Genomic DNA, 20,400 nt, shown 5'->3' on the forward strand with positions numbered 1-20,400 from the left:
CCCGGCTCTGCCAACGAACTCTCGAGGTCATCTCTATGTGAGAGTCAGCAGCAGAGTCTGAGTAAACAGGCTTATCTCAACGAACACTTTCACTCCCCCTACATCACTACATATCCTATATTGTCACTGTCTCTTCTGGCTCCAACCCTCCTCCCTCCCAGCGGTTGGTCAGTAGGAGGCGCGCCATAAGGGCAGCGCCACACTGTGGCTGACCTGCGAACTACCCATCCTAAAGACCCATCCCCTGTGCTAACGTGCTGTTGTATTGAATTGAATGTTGTGTTTGTGGGTTTCTGTCGCAATGTTGCTGAAGAGTTTTTTTTCATGATCCCAAACTCTGCCCCTCTCTACAAGGGCCTAGTTTGGTTTTTGCCTTTTTTTATCTCTTCTTCCTCCCCATCGTTTGTTATCCCATTTCTCATCTGAATAAGGGGCGCCGCCCTGGTGGCGAACCACAGTTCTCCCGCTCCTGTGCTCCCATGTTTATGATTGTCTTTTCATGTTTTCTTGGACGGGATGAAACTGAAATGTGATTTCGTTGCTCTGTAACATGTGCAATGACAAATAAACTCATCTCATCTATTTTGCCACATCTGCTTCTCAGAGTTTGTACTTGGCCTCTTATCTCCAGTTAAGGAAACTTTGATTGCTTCAACACACCAAGACGTTTTGGACAATGCTACGCTTCCAACTTCATGGAAATGAAAGGACATTACCATAACAACATGGTATGATTAGCTCAGAGTGGTCCACACAGAGCCCCCACCTTAACTACATCCATCACCTTTGGAACAAACTGGAATGGAGATTATCAGCCAACATCAGTGCCTGACTTCATAAATGTTATGTTACAAAATGAATGGGTACAAAATCACACAGAAAAACTCCAAAATATAGACGAACTTCACAATAAATGTATTTCTAATAAAAACAGTCGACTGTTAAAGAAACTGATTTTTGTCCAAATACTTTAGTCCATTCATATAGTACAGTACCTGCAATGCACACATTGGGCTCACAAATATCTCTGTGAATCAGGCTCAGATTGTCCTGAGACTTTCAACATGGCTGCTGCTTGGTTCAAGGGCGTGCAACATTGGATTTGTTTGGACTGCAATGATACCATTCATGAATTATTTCTTAACGTTTTCCTAAATGCAGCTTTGCAGAACATCTAAATGTTGACAGGTTGTCATGGTAAATCAGGATAAGTGGAAAGCTGTGTAGAATCTACAGGAGTGACTGCACAAATGGCTTTTATAAAACAACTAAAGTGGGTGTAACGTCCTTAAAAAAAATCCACTGTAAATATTGACCAGCAGGTGTCCTCAGTGAGCAACATTTGTAACCATGGTAATAAAAAAATTGTATGTAATTTAGAATTAAATTTGCATTAGGAATCGAGTTTTTACAAGGTCAGTTTAAAGAGGATTTAACTTTTATTCTGAATTAAACATCCCATCTAAACCATTCATGAAAAGCTACTTAACTTCCCACTTTCCTTTAGCAAGACACACCTCCTATGGGCACTGCACTAGTTATTTTATTTGGTTATCATTGACATTAAGTTTGACTTTTTTCTGCAACTGTGTCACTTCTAGGCTTCATTGCTGTCGATAGAGATGCTTGTATAATCAAACATATTACCAGCCAGAAGGTGTTGAAGTCCTATGCCCGTATTCACAAAGCAGCCTAAGGCTAAAAGTAGCTTCTAGTGATTTCACTCTTAGAAAAATCTTTTACAAATCTTTCCCTAAAAGAGCTCCGAAGATGAAAAACTGTTAGCAGTAGTGAGGACTTTTAAGAAGCCTAAAAGTGTCTTAAAGAGACAGAAACATAGAGATAGATGTTCAACAACAGTGATTTAATAAGACGCTAACAGCTTATATTTATTATTATTCATGTGAGTTTTTGTTTTAAACTAATTTGCAATAAAACTATTTTGATTCTGACTTTTCACACAGCGTAACGTAATTGCAGCCCTGTATTGCTGTGATTTGTTCTCTCCCTGCTCTGCGTGCTGTAATCTCCGTCCTCGCTTTGATTGCAGCAGGTAACAGCGCTTCACACTCGTATCGTGATTAACAGAGCAATGAGCTCCCAGGTCTGCCAGGACTCAGTTTCCCTCTTAACATTCTTGTATTTCACTTTTTAAAAACAGCTCCACCAATCACAGTAATCAAAGACAGCTGCTCGTAAAATTACCAACGTAGACAGTTAACCAGAGGTTACGGAGGTTCAAACATTTTATGATGTGTACAAATTAATTTCATGATTACACATTTCTTATTGCAGTCTAAGTATGATCCATTGATTTTATTCTCCATTCATTACTGGGAGCACAGAATACTTCTTTCCCACCCTTTCTCCAACAACCAATCACAGCTTTTAGATTCCTTGCTAGGAGTTTTTAGGATAAGTTAGGGCTTCTCAGAGACTCTGAGAAGCCTTGTGAATACGGGCACAGTCCTAGTCCCAGATGATGTCATATGTATCTGAAAGTATAAATATCATATAACACGCATGTGAAACATGTATGTCTCAATGCTTTAATCATCATATTATCCATGATTCACACAGTTTCCAATGATAAATATGAGTGTTTTAATTTACCTTGCATGTGCTGGAACTCGTAGCTGCTTGACATATAAACCTGCTCAACTGTACACCTTCACAGCCTCCATGAAAAATACATATTTGTATACACAGCATTTACAATATCATACAACAGCCCTTTTAAATGACAATCGTTTGTAGCTTCTACAGAATAAAAGCGATCCTGGTACACAGACGTCCCGTCCTGTACTGGTGCAGCAGATTGGATCGTAGCCTGTCTGTCTCTTCTGCAGGCTTACATCCCACGTTGTGTTTCAGAGCTGTGGTCCAGCCTCGGTGTGGCAGCAGTCAGAACACTGATGCTTCTACTACCCATGTGGCCCATCTAGCAGAGTCAGTGACTGTATCCACCATCATAGCTTCTCCTCCTCACTCACATACTGCTAATGTCCATTCCACTGAATATCATCGTAACCCACCTGCAAACACAGACAGACATTTACAAACCCTGCAGAATGCTAACCCCCAATTTCCACTGGATGCGTAACGGCTGCATATCTGCTGTATCACTGCAACGGATCTGATACTGTACGTTTCCATTCTAATCAATAGGAGTGTGATGATATCACGATACGGCGATATATCGCAATATTTTCTCACACGATTGATTATCGATATGCTCGCGTTAAGTATCGATTTTTTTTTTTCTTTCAAAACCTTTTCTGCTTTTTCACTAAAATGTGCAGGTACGTCTTCACAGAAATTTTGTCACTGTTTGTTGAAGGAACCAATATATTGTTTACTGGAATATTGCACTATAATTGTATCTTACTCATTTTTTTAAATTGCATTTTTATTTTTGTTTAATTATGGTTTTCTTTTTTTTTTTATTAGTATTTATTTTGTTTCCTTACAAGAGTTAAAAACTAATATGTTTTGAAAAAATTGATGTATATTTAAAAAAAAAAAAAAAAACAGAATTTTAGAGAAAAAAATGAAGTGGAAAAAAGTGAAATTTGAAAAAAAATAAAAGATTTTATAGGGCCTATGTGCTCAAGGCGGATCGTATTTCACTCCATTTTCTGACCATCTTGCTCCTTTTCAGTGTCATGGAGGTCTGCTGGGGCCAATCTCCAGCTTTCATTATGGTCAGCAGAGGCTACACCCAGGACAGGGCAGCAGTGGATCATATTTCACATATAAATATTGAGCTTATCCACAAACGCTGAAGATCTACAGGGCAGGGCCGAGTGGCTTTCTTTCTGCTCCTCTCTAAGGACACAATGAACTGTTTATATGGTTTTGTGCTTCTCTTTATCGAGACTACAACTCATTATATTACATGATTACGCATGAATTATCAAGATCTCCTGTCTGGTGAAGCCATATCTCAGACGGAGGCAGTGGGGATTGATGCACAGTGAAGCACAAAGCCGTTACGCATCCAGTAGAAATCTGGTGTAATCATTTGTCTGCTCCATGAAGTCAACATACCTCCTCTTCCTCCTCAGATTGCTGCTCCTCCTCTGCCTCGCTGTCCTCAGACTCACTGTCGGGCAGCTCCCTCAGGTCAGGGCGCGTCAACTGGTGCAGCTCATTTCTCAGGTCACTGTTATCCAAACCGTATGTGAGGTGGTAGGGGGTGTAGCCCCCTGACGTCAGGAGGTTGGGGTCTGCTCCTTTGTGCAGCAGCAGTTTGACTAGTGAGAGGTTCTGCTGGTCCACAGCCAGGTGCAGCGCCCCTCGCCCATTATGCTGCTCCTGTGAACGAATGCTAAGCTAGTTAAAATACAGATGACGCTACTATTTTATAATAAATATAAGGTGAGTTTTTTTTTTACCTTTGCATTTATATGAGCACCTAAATCCAACAAGTTCTCTACAAGTGAGAGAAAACCATGAACAGATGCCAGGTGGAGGCAATTCTGACCTGTAACAAAAGGAAGTTCCAAGTTAGTACAAATAAATTCCGTTAAGGATGTAAGGTAATTATTATACCAAGGACTGATAAACTGATGTTTGCATATTATTCATGTTTTAAACTTTAAACTGATAAATTGACCCAATAAAACTAGCTCTGGAGCTAAATCTACAGAGTTGATGCTAACCTCTAAACACTGTATAAAAAGAAAAAAAGAAAGCATAAGCCCCGCCCCTTTACCACATCCTATTTCTAAGCAAACCAAAAATCATGTGTGGCACTATAGACCTTCATAGTTAGCTAAAAAAAAATGCCTGAATTACTGACTGAGTTCGGATGAAGTTTAAAAAGGCTGCTGCACTCAATAACATGAGGAAAAAACGTGGTTAACAACGAGTCAGCTTGCTTTTGGTATCTGTGTGTGTTATGACCGGCTAGGCCTGGAGTTAGCAACCTTTAGCATCATAAGAGCCATTTAAGCCCCACCCACCAAATGGGAGGCTGAGAGCCACAGATCAATTACTATTAATCTATCTATATTAAAACACAGAGAGAACATTAACACACATTATACAGGGTTAACAACATTTTGAAATTTATAACCCTTTGACGGACACATTTTGTGAAGTAAAGCTAAAGTTTTACCTCGTTACTGCCTTACTATACACTGTATAGACAAGAAATAACATTTTATTCAAAAGACTGATTCCAAGACACACTTTACAAATATATTAGGATGGTTATGGATACGCTCCCCAAACTCATTCATTTTGAGATTATAAAGCACACTGTTTAGATGGTAATTAGTGTTACCAAGAAGAGGATGCACACAAGCAACATCGGGGGTCCTTGTGGTCCTCCGGTAAGGACAGGGCAAATTACTTTATTAATCCCTGAAGGGAACTTCGGGTTTTACACTCTTCTCACGCTTCTCACACACAGACCTGAATCACACACATGTACAAACAGGACCTGTGTTGCTTTTACTATGAAGGGAGCGCACCAGAGCAGACTGTTCGAAGCTCGAGATCCAGCTACCAAAACAACTTCAGTTTTTTGGTCCGCACCGGAACTTGAACCGGCAACCCTTCAGTTCCCAACCCATGTTGCTACGGACTGAGATCCAGCTGCCCAATCACCTGTATTTGATAGACGGTGCAGCTGATGTATGTTTTTCTCGGTTATGCAGATTAAAAAGAGAGTTTAAACAACACCGGCACACCTGAAAGTGTGCAACAATCATGACAACAGTACCGATTAAAAAAGGAAAATAAACTACAGAAAAACTCTTTACACTGGTCAAAACACACTGTATGGGAGCAAAATTACACCGTAGGGGCTCCAATGCTCAACAGCACTGGCGAGACCCGTTATATGCATATACAGTAGGGGTGTGCGTTTGCCTTGAATGATACGCCACCTGTGTGTGTGTGTGTGTGTGTGTGTGTGTGTGTGTGTGTGTGTGTGTGTGTGTGTGTGTGTGTGTGTGTGTGTGTGACCACAGATTGTAGAGCCCACACCTGCTACTTTTTATAGAAGGGGCGGGGCTAAAAGTGTTTGTTTGTGATGCAAGATGGTTCCAAAACGTCACATGATCTTGTTCTCAGCCAATAGCAAAAATCAATTGCAACAAACGGGTTTCAACCCATAGAGGGCAGTCACTGACATTTTACAACTAAATATGTCAAATTGAAATAGTTTGACTAAAATGTTGAGAGTTGGACCAGGATCAGTAACAGCACTACTTTAGACCCAAATACATTTGTATTCAGCGGAACAAAATGGTTTTGGGGTTTAGTTACTTTTTAAGTGACTCCATTTCAGAGTATCAACATGTTGAATAAACTTGTTGAAAATGGAAAAGTGCAGCATTAGGTGAACCTGTCACATCAACAGAACGACTGAGTCACCGTCTTCACTACAAAGTATTTCATTACACAAGGACGACAATTACCGTTGTAGTTACAGGAGGCCATCGCCGTGTGGAGCTGCTCCGGATGGCAGTTTTGTGTGATGACACTGAAGCAGTGCAGGTTACCATGGCGACAGGCAATGTGGAGAGCAGTATCTCCTCTGTTGTCTACTAGTGTGATATCACAACCAGACGTCAGGAGACTGAGACACACATCAGGCTGGTTTGTGATCACAGCCAAGTGAAGAGGAGTCTGAGTGTGAGACACAGCAGAGTTTAGAGGAATAATGCATTTATTCAGCAGCAGAGGTGTGAAAAAAAACTCTCCAAGTACCTGTCTGAGGTCATTCTGTGTGTTTAGGAAGTCTGTGTTTCTTGACAGGTTGATCATTGTCATGATGTAGTCCTTAGCCTCATGGATGATGGCCAGGTGCAGCAAACTATAAGAAAGAAAAGCTGTTGCATAAAATGTCCTCAGATACATTTATTTCATTTAACGAAAAATCAGGCGAGAAAATTATGTTCCACAAGAACACTTATTTGTCAGTTATCATTGCCTAAATCCACTTCTAAATCCCCTTCGATGCGCATTATTCTGTAGTATCTATGAGGAGACAAATAGGCTATTTTTTCCATTAAATGGTGAAGCCATGGCCCACCCTACTCTGCCACTGATTGGTTAGTACTCACTAGACATGAAACAATTCTCATTAATATATTGAAGCATTTTGTGCGGTATCCACGGTCAGGGACGCATGAGTGGGAAATGAGTGGGACTCATTTTTAGCCCTGGAGCTTCATTATTCAGACCAGCCCACTTTAGATCAAAAGATATTATTATAAAAATCATGTTCTAACCTTACATGTTGAGTCTACAATAGCATTCTGTTCTGTAAAGCCTTGTATTTCAGTGTATTGTTCTAAATTATTTCAATTCAGTGCAGGTAAGGGTTGCTTCAAAATGTAGAATTATTTCAACATGAGGGCACATCTCCACCATTAGTCTTCATAACACGTCCTTATCAAAAATAGCAGAATCTACACTTATCAATGAAGGAAGTGATTACAAAACCTTTCTGCTGTACCCCCTTAAAAAAATGAAAAACTTTCAAGGCCCCCCATTGTGACAAAATACTAAAATAAATAAATAACTAAAAGGCTAAAAAAAAACAAAAGTTTAACCTTTTTTGAAAAAAAAAAAAAAATTTGGACTATTTTTCAAATCTCATAGAAAATAATGTACATTTTGCAATCACATATTTTAGAACAGTAATACAGCTCTTTATTAATACATTGCAAAGAAAAAACATTTTCCAATTATCATAATTCATTAAATGTATTTTATATCAGCATCACTGATAACTTGCTTAATTCTGCTTTGGGTCGTTCTGTGCATGTGCGATTTATCGCCATGACAACATAATCCAAGATGGCCGTCCGAACTAGAGCAGAGACTATTTATAAGAGCCTTATAATACATGTATATAATGAAAAAAGTGGATGACCGAAAGCAAAAACATGCAGACTTTCACACGGGGACACAGACTTATTAAGCACACACGGACCTCGGTAAATGCAGTAAACGAAACGGGCATCAACGAACGGCTGACACTAGGACCCAGAGTAAATGAGTCCCCACACTACATTCACTACATTCATTAAAATGGTTTGAAATGAAAAAATGTAGCTCTCTGTCTTAATACCTTGCTGTTCTTTAAAATTTACTTAAAACACTTAACACTGGAAACACTTCAACAGCCTGGCCAACCAGAACCAAACCCAACCGTGACCAAAAAACCGAGGTACGTATTGAACTGTGGGCTGAATGTATAGTTGCATCTAGGGATGTAACAGTTACCGGGGTCACGGTAATCCACGGTCACAGTAATTCACGGTAAAATTCCCCACGGTGAAGGTTACCGCTTATGATTTAATTACCATGGTAACCTCAGCGGTCGATAACCACGGTGTGGAAAACTTGCGAGGTACTTTATTAAAGTCTCCCTACACATGTGCAGCATACAACGTGTGCTTGTCATGAAGAAGACATGGCAGAGGGAGGACGTGATACTAGCGGCCATTTTTCTGCCTTCAAAAAGAACAAAATCGGAAGTCTGGACTTATTTTGGTTACTACAAAAATGCGCAAAAACAGCTGGTTGAGGATGGCAGCCCTATCTGCAGGAGCTGCAAAAAGAAAGTTTGCACGATCATCACCCGCAACTGCTTAGCGATGGCAAGGTAAGTTAACCTTAAGCTTGGGTGCATGATGTATATGTATGTTGAGTTTTCTCTGTCTAATTTGCTGTAGTCACTAATGTAAACTGACCAGATAGTGGCACAACTGTACAAAGTTGATCCATGATTTGGCACATTATCTGAACGGCTTATTAATTGTAGATTTCACTTCATAAAGTCGGCGTAATAATTCCCCAAATATTGATGCAGAGCTGCAGTGATGAGGATTTGGGACAAATACATACTGGGTGGACTGAGTTAGTAGGGTTGTCCCGATCCGATATCGGATATTGGGTCCGATATTACCTGAAATCGGATATCGAACTCAAATATCCGGATTATCCGTTTTTTTGTTTTTATTAATTTTTTATTATTTTATTCAATTGTGGAATACTATAGATATTACATTGAAGGTTAAAAATGACGTAACCAATTGGCTAATAATAAATGTGTCAGTTTTTCTCATACCTACTGTTGCTGACTATTGTTTATTGTTTGAGTAACAACCTTTTCTAACATTCCACTCTACAAAATAGGTAAATATTATTTTTTTATTAAAGAAAAGAGAGAGAGAAAAAATAAATGTAATAAATGAAATAAAAGGATGTATAATTCATGCTGATATCGGATCAATATCTGTATCGGTCAATACTCAAGGCTGCAATATCGGTATCATATCGGAAATGAAAAAGTTGTATTGGGACATCTTTGAGTTAGTAAATGCAAAGTGACTGACTTTAATCTCAGCTCCGTTCACCGGTGCAGCGTTGACGTGTGACTCAGCATCTACAGTTGTGTGCGAAAGTCAGGGCACCCCTTTAAAAACAGCATATTTTATATATTTAAAAAGTTATATTCATATTTACTGTCTCTTTGGTATATGTGAAAAAAAGACAATATTGTCAGGAAACATTAATGCATAGTTACATTTTATTTTATAAATTGAACAAAATTACAAAAATGAAAAACATAATTTTGGCATGTGCAAAAGTCGGGGCACCCTGAGAGTTTCAAAGTGTCAGATTCTTTTTACAAGCTCAGACCTCTACCAGCTCATTGGTCCTGAAGCATGTGTCAACAATTGTCATTAGGGAGTGCCAGCTGGTGCCAATTTGAGGGTTTCTTAAATACGGCGACTCCACAAACCTTGTACAAACACTCAGCAACCATGGGTTCCTCTAAGAAGCTGCGTAAGACAGAAAAAATGAAAGTAATTGATGCCCACAATGCCGGGGAGGGCTACAAGAAGATAGCAAAGCGTTTTCAGCTTGCAGTTTCCACAGTGCGAGGCATAATTAAGAGATGGCAGGTGAGGGGAACTGTGGAGGTCAAGAAGAGATCTGGAAGACCAAGGAAACTCTCGGAGAGAACAGCTCGTAGTCTGGTCAGAAAGGTAAACCAAAACCCACATTTGACTTCAAAAGACCTCCAGGAAGATTTAGCAGACTCAGGAGTGGTGGTGCACCCTTCCACTGTGCGCCGATACTTGCACAAACAAGACCTTCATGGAAGAGTCTGTAGAAAAAAACCTTATCTACGACCTCATCATAAAATACAACGTCAAAAATATGCAACAGAACATCTACAGAAGCCTGATGACTTTTGGAAACAAGTGCTGTGGACTGATGAAGTTAAAATAGAACTCTTTGGCCACAATAAGCAAAGGTATGTTTGGAGAAAAAAAGGAGCAGCATTTCATGAAAAGAACACCTTGCCAACTGTTAAATATGGGGGTGGATCCATCATGCTTTGGGGTTGTGTTGCAGCCAGTGGGACAGGAAACATTGCTCGGGTGGAGGGAAGAATGGATTCAATTAAATACCAGCAAATTCTGGAGGCAAATATCACAGCATCTGTAAAAAAGCTAAAGCTGAAAAGAGGATGGCTTCTACAACAGGATAATGATCCTAAACATACCTCCAAATCCACCATGGACTACTTCAAGAAACGCAAGCTGAAGGTTTTGGAATGGCCTTCACAGGCTCCCGACTTAAACATTATCGAAAATCTGTGGGTAGATCTTAAAAGAGCTGTGCATGCAAGACGTCCTAGGAATATTGCAGAACTGGAAGCCTTTTGCAAGGAAGAATGGGGAAAAATCCCAAATAATAGAATCCAGAGACTTGTTGTTGGCTATAAGAAGCGTTTACAAGCTGTGATATCTGCCAGAGGGGGTGTTACTAAGTACTGAAGGTACTGATGCCGTAGGGTGCCCCGACTTTTGCACATGCCAAAATTATGTTTTTCATTTTTGTAATTTTGTTCAATTTATTAAATAAAATGTAACTATGCATTAATGTTTCCTGACAATATTGTCTTTTTTTCCCATATACCAGAGAGACAGTAAATATGAATATAACTTTTTAAATATATAAAATATGCTGTTTTTAAAGGGGTGCCCTGACTTTCGCACACAACTGTATCTGACAACAGACAAGCAAGCTGACAGAGAGACAGACAACCAGTATATAATACTTATATAATATAGATTATTTGTAGAATAAACTATATATAAATAATATAAAAAGGTGAATATAACAAGTGTCTAGAGATAACAGCCAAAATACAGTTTTCATAATCAATTTAACAATAATCCTTTTTGTTTTTATCGAAAAAATTATCCAACCTTTTTTTCACTAAAGTGATCTAAATTGTGTGTTTTGTGATCTGTTTGTATGCTTAGTATTATAACAATGACAGTAATAATTAATAATTACATTTTCTATTGATTTTTTTTCACAGAGAGGGTGTGCTACTGCCTGTACATCGCATTCTACCTCAGTAACGCAACCATTAAAGGACGCATTTCAGAAACAGGCTGCTTATGCGTCCTCAACCCAAAAAGCCAATGATCTAAATGCAGCCATTTCTTTGTTCATTGCTAAAGATATGATGACATTCCAAATTGTGGAGAGGCCTGGCTTTTTGAGGCTGATAAACTGCTGTGCGTCACAAATTTTCTTTTTCATGACTGAAATCCCCAAACTCTACAATCAGGTTAAAGCTGATGTATGCAGAAGTTTAACTCAGGGGATTTTTTTGCTGCAACAACTGACCTGTGGACAAGTGAAAGTGGAACTGGTCTACCATACATCAGCTTCATCATTCATTACCTCACCCCAATTACAAAGACAGACCTGGTCTCCATAACCACCGACATGATAAGCTTTTATCATGTGCTACACTGGCTGGAGAAAGGGGAGTATGGCATCTGATGCCCAAGGATGCTAACGTAAGTGTCATGGAGCAAGTGTGCCAGCTCTTTGAGCCACTGAGCCAGTTTATTGATGTACATGCCTCAAAGACATGAGTGACACTGTCAGCCATCAAAGCCTGTCCTGGACCACATCACCTGTGTGAGGTGCTGGTGGAAAATAATGAAGACCCATCCTTCACTAAGGAGATGAAAAGTGTCATGAGAGAAGACCTTCACAGCAGGTTCTTTAATAAATGAAAGGGGGGATTTTATTAAAATATATGAACAAAGAACTGTAAAAATAATAGTTATTTCCTTCTATTATATTAATGTCTATTTTATCTTTTTATCCCCTCGGTCCATAGAAATGTGCCAACACATTGAATATTAGATTCAATCAATAATGATTTATAAATGATCAAAAATGATTGTTTTTCAGAATAACTAAATGACAGGAACTAAAGTTAAAGTCACGGACGCCACCCGGACACCGGAAGGAACGGACCATGTTTTTTTCCCCACCACAGTTTTTTCGAACATTTTCAGCCAGCCCCTCTTTGTTTACCCTTTGAGTAGGCTATGTGTGCATGTTTCATTTTTTATTCGCACTATGCTGGGATGCTAAGGGAAGAGTTTTTTTTCTTTTTTTAATTGTAATGTTAGAGAATATGTAGTTATCTGATTTATTAATCAGATAATTTAAGCTGCTATGAAGTTACCGTTGCACTTTTGCTTAAACCTGTGTTAAAGCTTGAAATTGTTGAATGACAGAGACTCTTTTACTTTTTATTTTGGGATTTTTCTATGCATTTTAACTATTGAGGACAATCACAGCAATAATGTTGCATTTTTGACAATATATCTGATTTCTGCAGTTATTTTTAAGTGCATAAAAAAAAATAATCGAAAATCGAATCGAAACTCAAATTTTTCTTTAAAAAATTGGAGATTTTCCTTTTTCCCTCATTTTGTCTCTCATAGTTGAGGTATACCTATGATGAAAATTCCAGGCCTCTTTCATCTTTTTAAGTGGGAGTACTTGCACAATTGGTGGCTGACTAAATACTTTTTCCCCCCACTGTATATATCACTCAATTGATGAAGACGGAAGAAAAAACCTCAGCATCTGAGGTTACGTTCTCGCAGTAGTGAAAACCTTAATATTGATGTGATTAAGGTTAATCGTTCAGCCTTAGCAGAGACAGAGCAATATAACAGGCAATCCTAGTTCTTTTTGGGCGTGAATCAGAAACATTCTGAAAGCGTACATCAGGCTTAATGTTTGTCCTGTATCTGAGCATCAAACAGGCTGGGGCCGAACGTGGTAAATGTGACTCAGTGTAAAACGCTTTGGGACTAAAGCGATAAGTGTAGTCCGTTTACCAATATGTCTATCGCCAACCCCACTGCCTCAGCCCAACCCCCCTCACACACGCATCGATTGGTTGCGGTGAACAACCAGTTAGTGTGTGTGAATGTGTGTGTGAGGCTGCTAATGATGCTGGACTGAAAGCATTAACGGAGTGTTCAGACGCAAAGGAGATCCCAGCGCACAGAGCTCAAACAGGATGTGAACAACATGTGGCTGACTCACATTAGACTGATTAAAAAATAAATAAATAAATAAACTTTAACTCACAACAAAGTGTAAAACAGGGGTCCCCAATCCTGGTCCTCAAGGGCCACTATCCAGCATGTTTTAGATGTTTCCTTCTTCCAACACACCTGATTGAAATGACCAGGATCATTCTCAGGTTGTGAAAGAGGGAAACATCTAAAACGTGCTGGATAGTGGCCCTTGAGGACAGGATTTGGGACCCCTGGTGTAAATGATGCAGTTCAACAGCAGCTCAGATGTTCATGTGTTGTATTATTTTGATAGTGTGCCTAATATATCCTTAGAATTTAAAGCATCAATAGATGTAGAAACGTACAAACCCCACCTCAGGACTTGACGTGAAAGACTACACATTTCCACGCTCACTCCAATATTGATACATCCGTTTTTGGGCGTACGTACCTTTTGTACATGAGGGCCCAGATGAAGACGTGCTGGGCAGCTAACTAATGGAGTCTGCTCTGCAGATGTACGCCCAAGTATGTCTGAGAGATCTTTTAGCTACTGTTACTGAGCGTGAGATTCACTAATCCTGAATAAAAGCTTGAGTTTGAAAGAATCAAGGCTATTTCCTATGATTTCAAAGTTGGCCAAGAAGCATCTGTGCATGTCTGGCACCAGTGTCTCTGTGGAGAGAACGTTCTCTACCACAGGAGACAACGGAGCATGTTGATCATCTCCTTTTCTCACATAAGAACTTTAAAGTTTACAATCCTGCTCTATGGTTGAGATGCTGATTTATCCAATTATATTTTTTTAAAAACTGTTCATAATATACAATTTAAGTTTAGCGCGTGTTTATTTATATGTTACAGTAGGGATGCTGCTACTTTGGCTCTTTAACATGCAGTTCTGACTGAACATTTTACAGATTTCATCTGCTTTTTCTGGGTTTTATTTTTTTAAAGCAAACATTAATGGTCACAGTGAGAGGCAAAGGAATGCTGTGAAAATATACATCTTAAAATAAACAGCCTTGAACTCCATTAAAGATGTACCATAGCATGTTTCATTATTTATATATAAAATGGAGAGCTCACCTTTTCAAAAATAAAAGCCTACATAGACCAATGTAGAATATAGATATTCTACACAGGATTTTGAAAAATACACACGACACTGTATGCAAACCTTTAAGTTTATGCAGATGGCCAATTGTATTAATACAATATTTAAATATTTCAAAGGGTACAGCGCTTGTGTCTTTTCAAAATAAAAGCATCGGCACAGCTAACGTTCTGAATTATTCCTGGACATAAACATTAGGAGAAACATGATATCCTTCCGTTACACGAAGACGGACTATATTTCTCTGCGGAGGAAATGTGTGCTTTATTGATGATTCTGCTTCACTAAAGGTCACAGATAAAGCTCACTGGAAGACAGAGGTTTAACCATCTACACCACAGACTGACTTTTTAGCAAGTTTACATTATTTTAAAAAGTTTTCCTCTCGGGGACGCGCATCACTCGGGTTTCATGTCGGCGCGCCTGGGACTTTCCCAGTCTGGCTTAACGCCGTTTATTCTGCTCTCACCGATGATGGCCTTTTGTTGAGTGTTTAATATTTAGTTACTGGACAGACTAGTTGCAGAACGATTAAGGAGCAACACAGCTACGTATTTTAACCAGCCATACGGTCAAAACAAAGCCTCGATTCGGGGAAAGCCAGGCTCGGTCCCGAGCAGAGTAAAGAAAGACACCCTCCACTGGAAAGAAATAACCCCCCCCCACAGACCCAAACCGGCCCTAAACCCACTGTCCACGTCCAGACTTACGTGTCCCCCTCCTCGGTGGTCTGGCTCCACCAGCCGGGCAGCTCTCCCGGGGCAGAGGCCTGCTGAGGCCTGGGCTCACATTCCAGCCGCAGCCGAACGAGCTCCGCGGCCACGGCCTGGTACTCCTCCTCCTTCAGGGAGTCCAGGCCGCTGTCCAGCCGCTCCTCAGTGGCCTGGGCCGCCTTCCCTTCCTTTGAGTCCCGGTTGTAATCCATTTGGTTGGGTGCCGTGATCCGATGGAAGTCCATGCTGGGTCCGGACAGTCGGATACGAGCTGAGCTTGGTTTGAGTCCAGGATCTGCTGTGTGTGCGTGTGCACGTGCATGTGCGTGCTGTGGGAGGAGCTATGTGGGGGATTTCCAGCAAGTGTCTCTTTAGAATAACACAAGTTCATGAGGGAATTTCTACACACGCGCGCACGAGGCAAGGCAAATGTATTTGTATAGCGCATTTCATATACAAGGCAACTCAATGTTCTTTACAAGATCAAAAACATTCAACAGCTTAAAATCAATAAGAACATTAAAATCATCAACAAACACATTACATCAACAATAACATGACAAAAATCTCCCTCTCAATCCTACAAAAAAGAAAAGAAAAAGACTTCCTTTAACTTTGATTTAAAGATGTTCACATGTGATGCTGAATTCAGCTCTGCTGCAGTTTGTTCCACTTCTTTGCAGCATAACAACTAAACGCAGCATCACCATGGTTACTGTGAGCTCAGAGGGGTATTCCATAAAGGAGGGTTAACAAACTCTGAGTCTATCCATAAACTCTGGGTCAACATACCCCGTGATGGGAAACTCTGGGTGTCTGATTCCATTACAGCTGGTATGAAGTGGGTTAATCAACCCTGAGTATGTAAACCTTGGGTTACTGACGTGCACGCGCACGATAAAAAGCGAAGATGACTTGAGCTGCCATGGTAACCACCCGGAAAATAGTGATTTATTCACCGTAATGGGTGAAATAAGCCGGTGTTTGAGGAATATGAGCCTGTTCTAAAGGTGCGTTCAGTCTTCAGTGACAATTGTGGCTTAAATCACCCGTAATTAGTCACACTTTTTGGTTGCTTCATCACTTTATCTCTTCAGTGACGTGACAAGCGGTGAATAATATGAATAAAATGTGTTTGAGGAGACGTGTCAGCAGCATAGGATGGCTGCATAGAGAGCCCTCCTGTTACACTGGATATAAAGACAGTAAATGCTGCTTGATATCGCATCATTTATATTGATTTTTAATGTAATATTGTTGCCAGAGTCATCTCAACGTCCTAAAAAATGCCACAAAGCAACACTATTTTCCGGGTGGTTGCCATGGCAGCTCGACTCATCTTCGATCCATTGATGATGGCTTTTTATCGCGCGCGTGCACGTCAGTAACCCAAGGTTTACATACTCAGGGTTGATTAACCCACTTCATACCAGCTTTAATGGAATCCGATACCCAGAGTTTCCCATCACGGGGTATGTTGACCAAGAGTTTATGGATAGACTCAGAGTTTGTTAACCCTCCTTTATGGATTACCCCTCTGTACACTCATCTCAATCTGTGGTTTACAGCCCAACCTTGTTGCAGTTATTTCTGTGTTTCCATTTGTTCAGTAACATTTAGTTTTGGTAACCAGTTCCTAAAAAAGTATTTATTATTTAACTTTTCTCATACACGCTGAAGACCTTTTCTGAATTTTCTGTTTTGCTGAAAAGTTGCACAAGGCTTATTGAAGTCATATCACTGCAGAGATGATGCTCACTACAAACGTGGACCAACAGAGAACTCTGCTTTATCAACCGTGTCCTCATATTGAAACAAGAACAAAGACATTTTGGCAGATTGGAAAATATAATTAATACGGATATGACTGAAATACTTTGTTCTTTGACATGTATTTATTGAAACAAAGTCAAGCAGATATGGAAAGTATATTTAAATTACAAATATTTTTGAAATACACTCTTAGAAGGCCTTCATTATTATTATTATTACTACTAATATTAATATTATTGTTGTTGTTATTATTATCACGATCATTATATTGGCCTTCGTCAAGACAGGTTTACTGAGACTGCAGCTTATAATAAATCAGAAAGTTATGTAATCAAAAAAGTCTCATGATCACTTAGATTTAAAGACTATTTCAGAGAAACAGAACAAAAAACCGAAGTATTTTTTTTACACAAGTACATTTCACAATAAGAGAAAGAAAAAAATAAGATTAAAAAGCCAAAAATGAATGTAATTATTCCAAGTAATATATGCATCTCTCTACAGCAGTGGTTCCCAACCAGGGGTACGTGTACCCTTAGGGGTACTTCAACGCACCTCAGGGGGTACACAGAAACATTTGTCAATTCATTTTTCTAAAATTATGAAACAAATTTACGCTTGCTCACAGCCATTTTCCTTATCTATCGATGGATACATTGTGGCACATCTCTTTAAAATACATTAATATGTGGAAAGGAGGAGAGAGAAAGAGATGTGGATTTGAAAACATGTTTGATTTCAACATTTTTATGCTCAAAATCACTGAATTGTTATTATTTCCTGTGTGAATCCAAGTAAACAGAGTGGGAGGAGTCAGAAAGTAGCTAAACCTGTGTAGCTAAACCTGTGACATCACTCAGCCACACCCACTGGATCAGCCAATCAGAGCAGGCCTGTTGCTTTCTCTGTTTATATCACTAATCACTATGTTTGATTGGTCATTTATTGACACAGTATGTCTGACATATTTAATATAATTTATCTATCAATACTCAATGATAAAGTAGTGTGAGTAACAGATTTACACCATTCAAATTGTTCTGCTCCTTAGTGACAACGATAATATCTTATTTGTAAAATGCTAACTCTCTTACTTTTAATGCAATTTAAGGTTTTATGCAAAATAGGCTGTTTTGCAATCCTCTGCAAGAGTGCGACAGCTGCTGCTCATAAACTTTGAGGAAAACTTCTGTAAAAGCTTAAATCCTTAATTACAGCAACAATTAATAGCTTAAAATGTTGCTACAATCTTCTTATTTCATATACTTATGCTTTTAGTCTGAATGATTAGCAATTACTTGGTACTTTGCTTCCAAAGTTAGACTTCTATGTGCAGCTGTAGCTCAGTGTGATCACAGCCTGCTTCTACCGTCCTTTGAGCAAACTTGTACAAACAAACAGCTGAAGCAACTATTTTTTACATTTCCACTTTCATTATTGTGGCAAAGCAAATATTTGTAGTTGTTACTGTGAGGAGCTGCTGACCTCTGACCCCACATTGTGTGATAGACTTCTCTGCTAACCCTGAGTCACATGACATGGTGTCAAGTACTGAGTTTGCATCGTACTGAGATTGTTTATGAGCACTACCACAAAATGATTTTTTGTTTATTTTTGTTTTCACAGTGAACGGACACGTGTTTTATTTGTTTATTGGATTGGGTTAGGGTTATAATCTCAGTACGGAGGTAGCCTCAGTACGTGACACGGTCTTTTAAATGAACGTGTTCCAGAGATGCGTTCAGGACCCCTGGGAAACCCGGACATTTTCATGAATTTTTCAAATCCGGCCAAATGTAAAAAGATGACATGTCTGGGTAAAAGAGGACGTATGGGGACCCTGTATCAGTTAGAATCAGCATCATGTGGGCTCGGGTGACCTTTGACCCCAGTAACAGTGACTTCCTGTCAGTGTTGACCAATAAAACAGGATGAATCCTTGTTACTGACGCCATCAAGTCACAAGCTATGGGACACAGCTCTGCTTGTTAGCTATTAGCATGTGTTAGCAACTATTAGCATGTGTTAGCAACTGTTAGCATCTATTAGCATGTGTTATCAACTGTTAGTACCTGATAGCATCTATTAGCACCTGTTAGCCTAAAATGAATAAATAATTAGCTCACTAGGAGGTGACTTCTGAGCCTCCAAAATGACAAATGGATTATGTTTTAGGTCTGTTGCCTGTCCAGTGTGTGTGTGTGTGTGTGTGTGTGTGTGTGTGTGTGTGTGTGTGTGTGTGTGTATGTGTGTAGAGAGAGAAAGAGAGTCCCGGGTGGAAGGGAAACTTAAATCAACAGTCAGGCTAATTAATGAAGGAGTAGAGAGAGGTGATATTAATGGATGGATGAGAGATGCTGGATGTTCACTAAAGGAAACATCCTTTAATCTTCATTGATGGTCATCAACATGCGGGTATCTGGCCACTGGTCGTCACTCGTCTGTTGGATAGAGACAGGGTTGGGCTCAATTATTATCATTCATCAATTACATTTATGGCATAATTGTAATTTCAAAAAAATCTGGTGCTTTTGTAATTGTAGTTAAATTGTTAAGAAAATTCTCTTTTTAATTGTAATTACCATGACAATTATTTAAAAATTGTTAATTATAATCTAATTAAAACTGTTTAATCATGTTACATTTATGTGTTCAGTTCTACACATATTTAGTTAATATTTATTAAAATATGTTTGATGTCAAGGTTTCCCACTTTTTAACATTTAGAAATGTATATAAATCTAGGCTTAGACGCTCACACATTAATATTAAAACCTATATTATCATTGATTAGGAAGCCTAACAAGGTAACCAAGAGATGAGAAACTAATCAGAGAACGTGTCAAACTTGAAGCCCGAGGGCCAAATCTGGCCCTTAGAGCGTCAAATTCGGCCCGCAGGAAACAGTAAGAATGACAGACAAGACAGCGAAAACATGAATTATTGTGTAAATTACCAAATAATCCAGTTGTAGATATCTCAGATTCATAAATATAATGAAACTCTACAATATATTTATGGGCTTTTAATTTTCATTTGTTTATATCACATGAATGCAGTCATTTTAATTGAAAACTGTAAAAATAATGCTCAATTTTTCCACAATTTATCACAAACAATTTAACAAAATTCCTTTAAATGACATAAAAAATTGTTATAAAATCAAGAATTTTCAAAGTGCAGGAACTGATATTAAAAAACTAGGGAACAATGATGGTAAAATTGCTGTTTTTCCCCAACATATGATCTGAGGCCCACTTGTGTTAAAACTGGTCCATATTTGGCCCCGAAACCAAAATTAGTTTGACCCCTCTTAATTAGAGGATAGATATTGGTTTTTAGTGTATTTTAAGGCTGATTTAGGACCCGCTAGCATTAGAGATGCTAACAGGAAGCTAACACAAGA

The 20,400-nt window shown here is 39.1% G+C and overlaps 1 protein-coding gene across 1 annotated transcript; it reads right to left on the reverse strand.

The window, feature by feature from the left end:
* Positions 1–1,845: 1,845 nt before the first annotated feature.
* Positions 1,846–15,565, reverse strand: nfkbiab (nuclear factor of kappa light polypeptide gene enhancer in B-cells inhibitor, alpha b). The gene is made up of 6 exons (XM_028442551.1): positions 15,219–15,565; positions 6,724–6,829; positions 6,432–6,642; positions 4,398–4,486; positions 4,051–4,317; positions 1,846–3,035 (listed from the first exon to the last, which is right to left on the reverse strand). Exons 1-6 carry the CDS (start codon positions 15,464–15,466, stop codon positions 3,000–3,002), a joined length of 957 nt encoding a protein of 318 aa, XP_028298352.1. The 5' UTR covers positions 15,467–15,565; the 3' UTR covers positions 1,846–2,999.
* Positions 15,566–20,400: the final 4,835 nt, after the last annotated feature.

This window comes from Gouania willdenowi, unplaced genomic scaffold, assembly GCF_900634775.1.
Source record: "Gouania willdenowi unplaced genomic scaffold, fGouWil2.1 scaffold_55_arrow_ctg1, whole genome shotgun sequence".
NCBI classification, from domain to species: Eukaryota; Metazoa; Chordata; class Actinopteri; order Blenniiformes; family Gobiesocidae; genus Gouania; species Gouania willdenowi.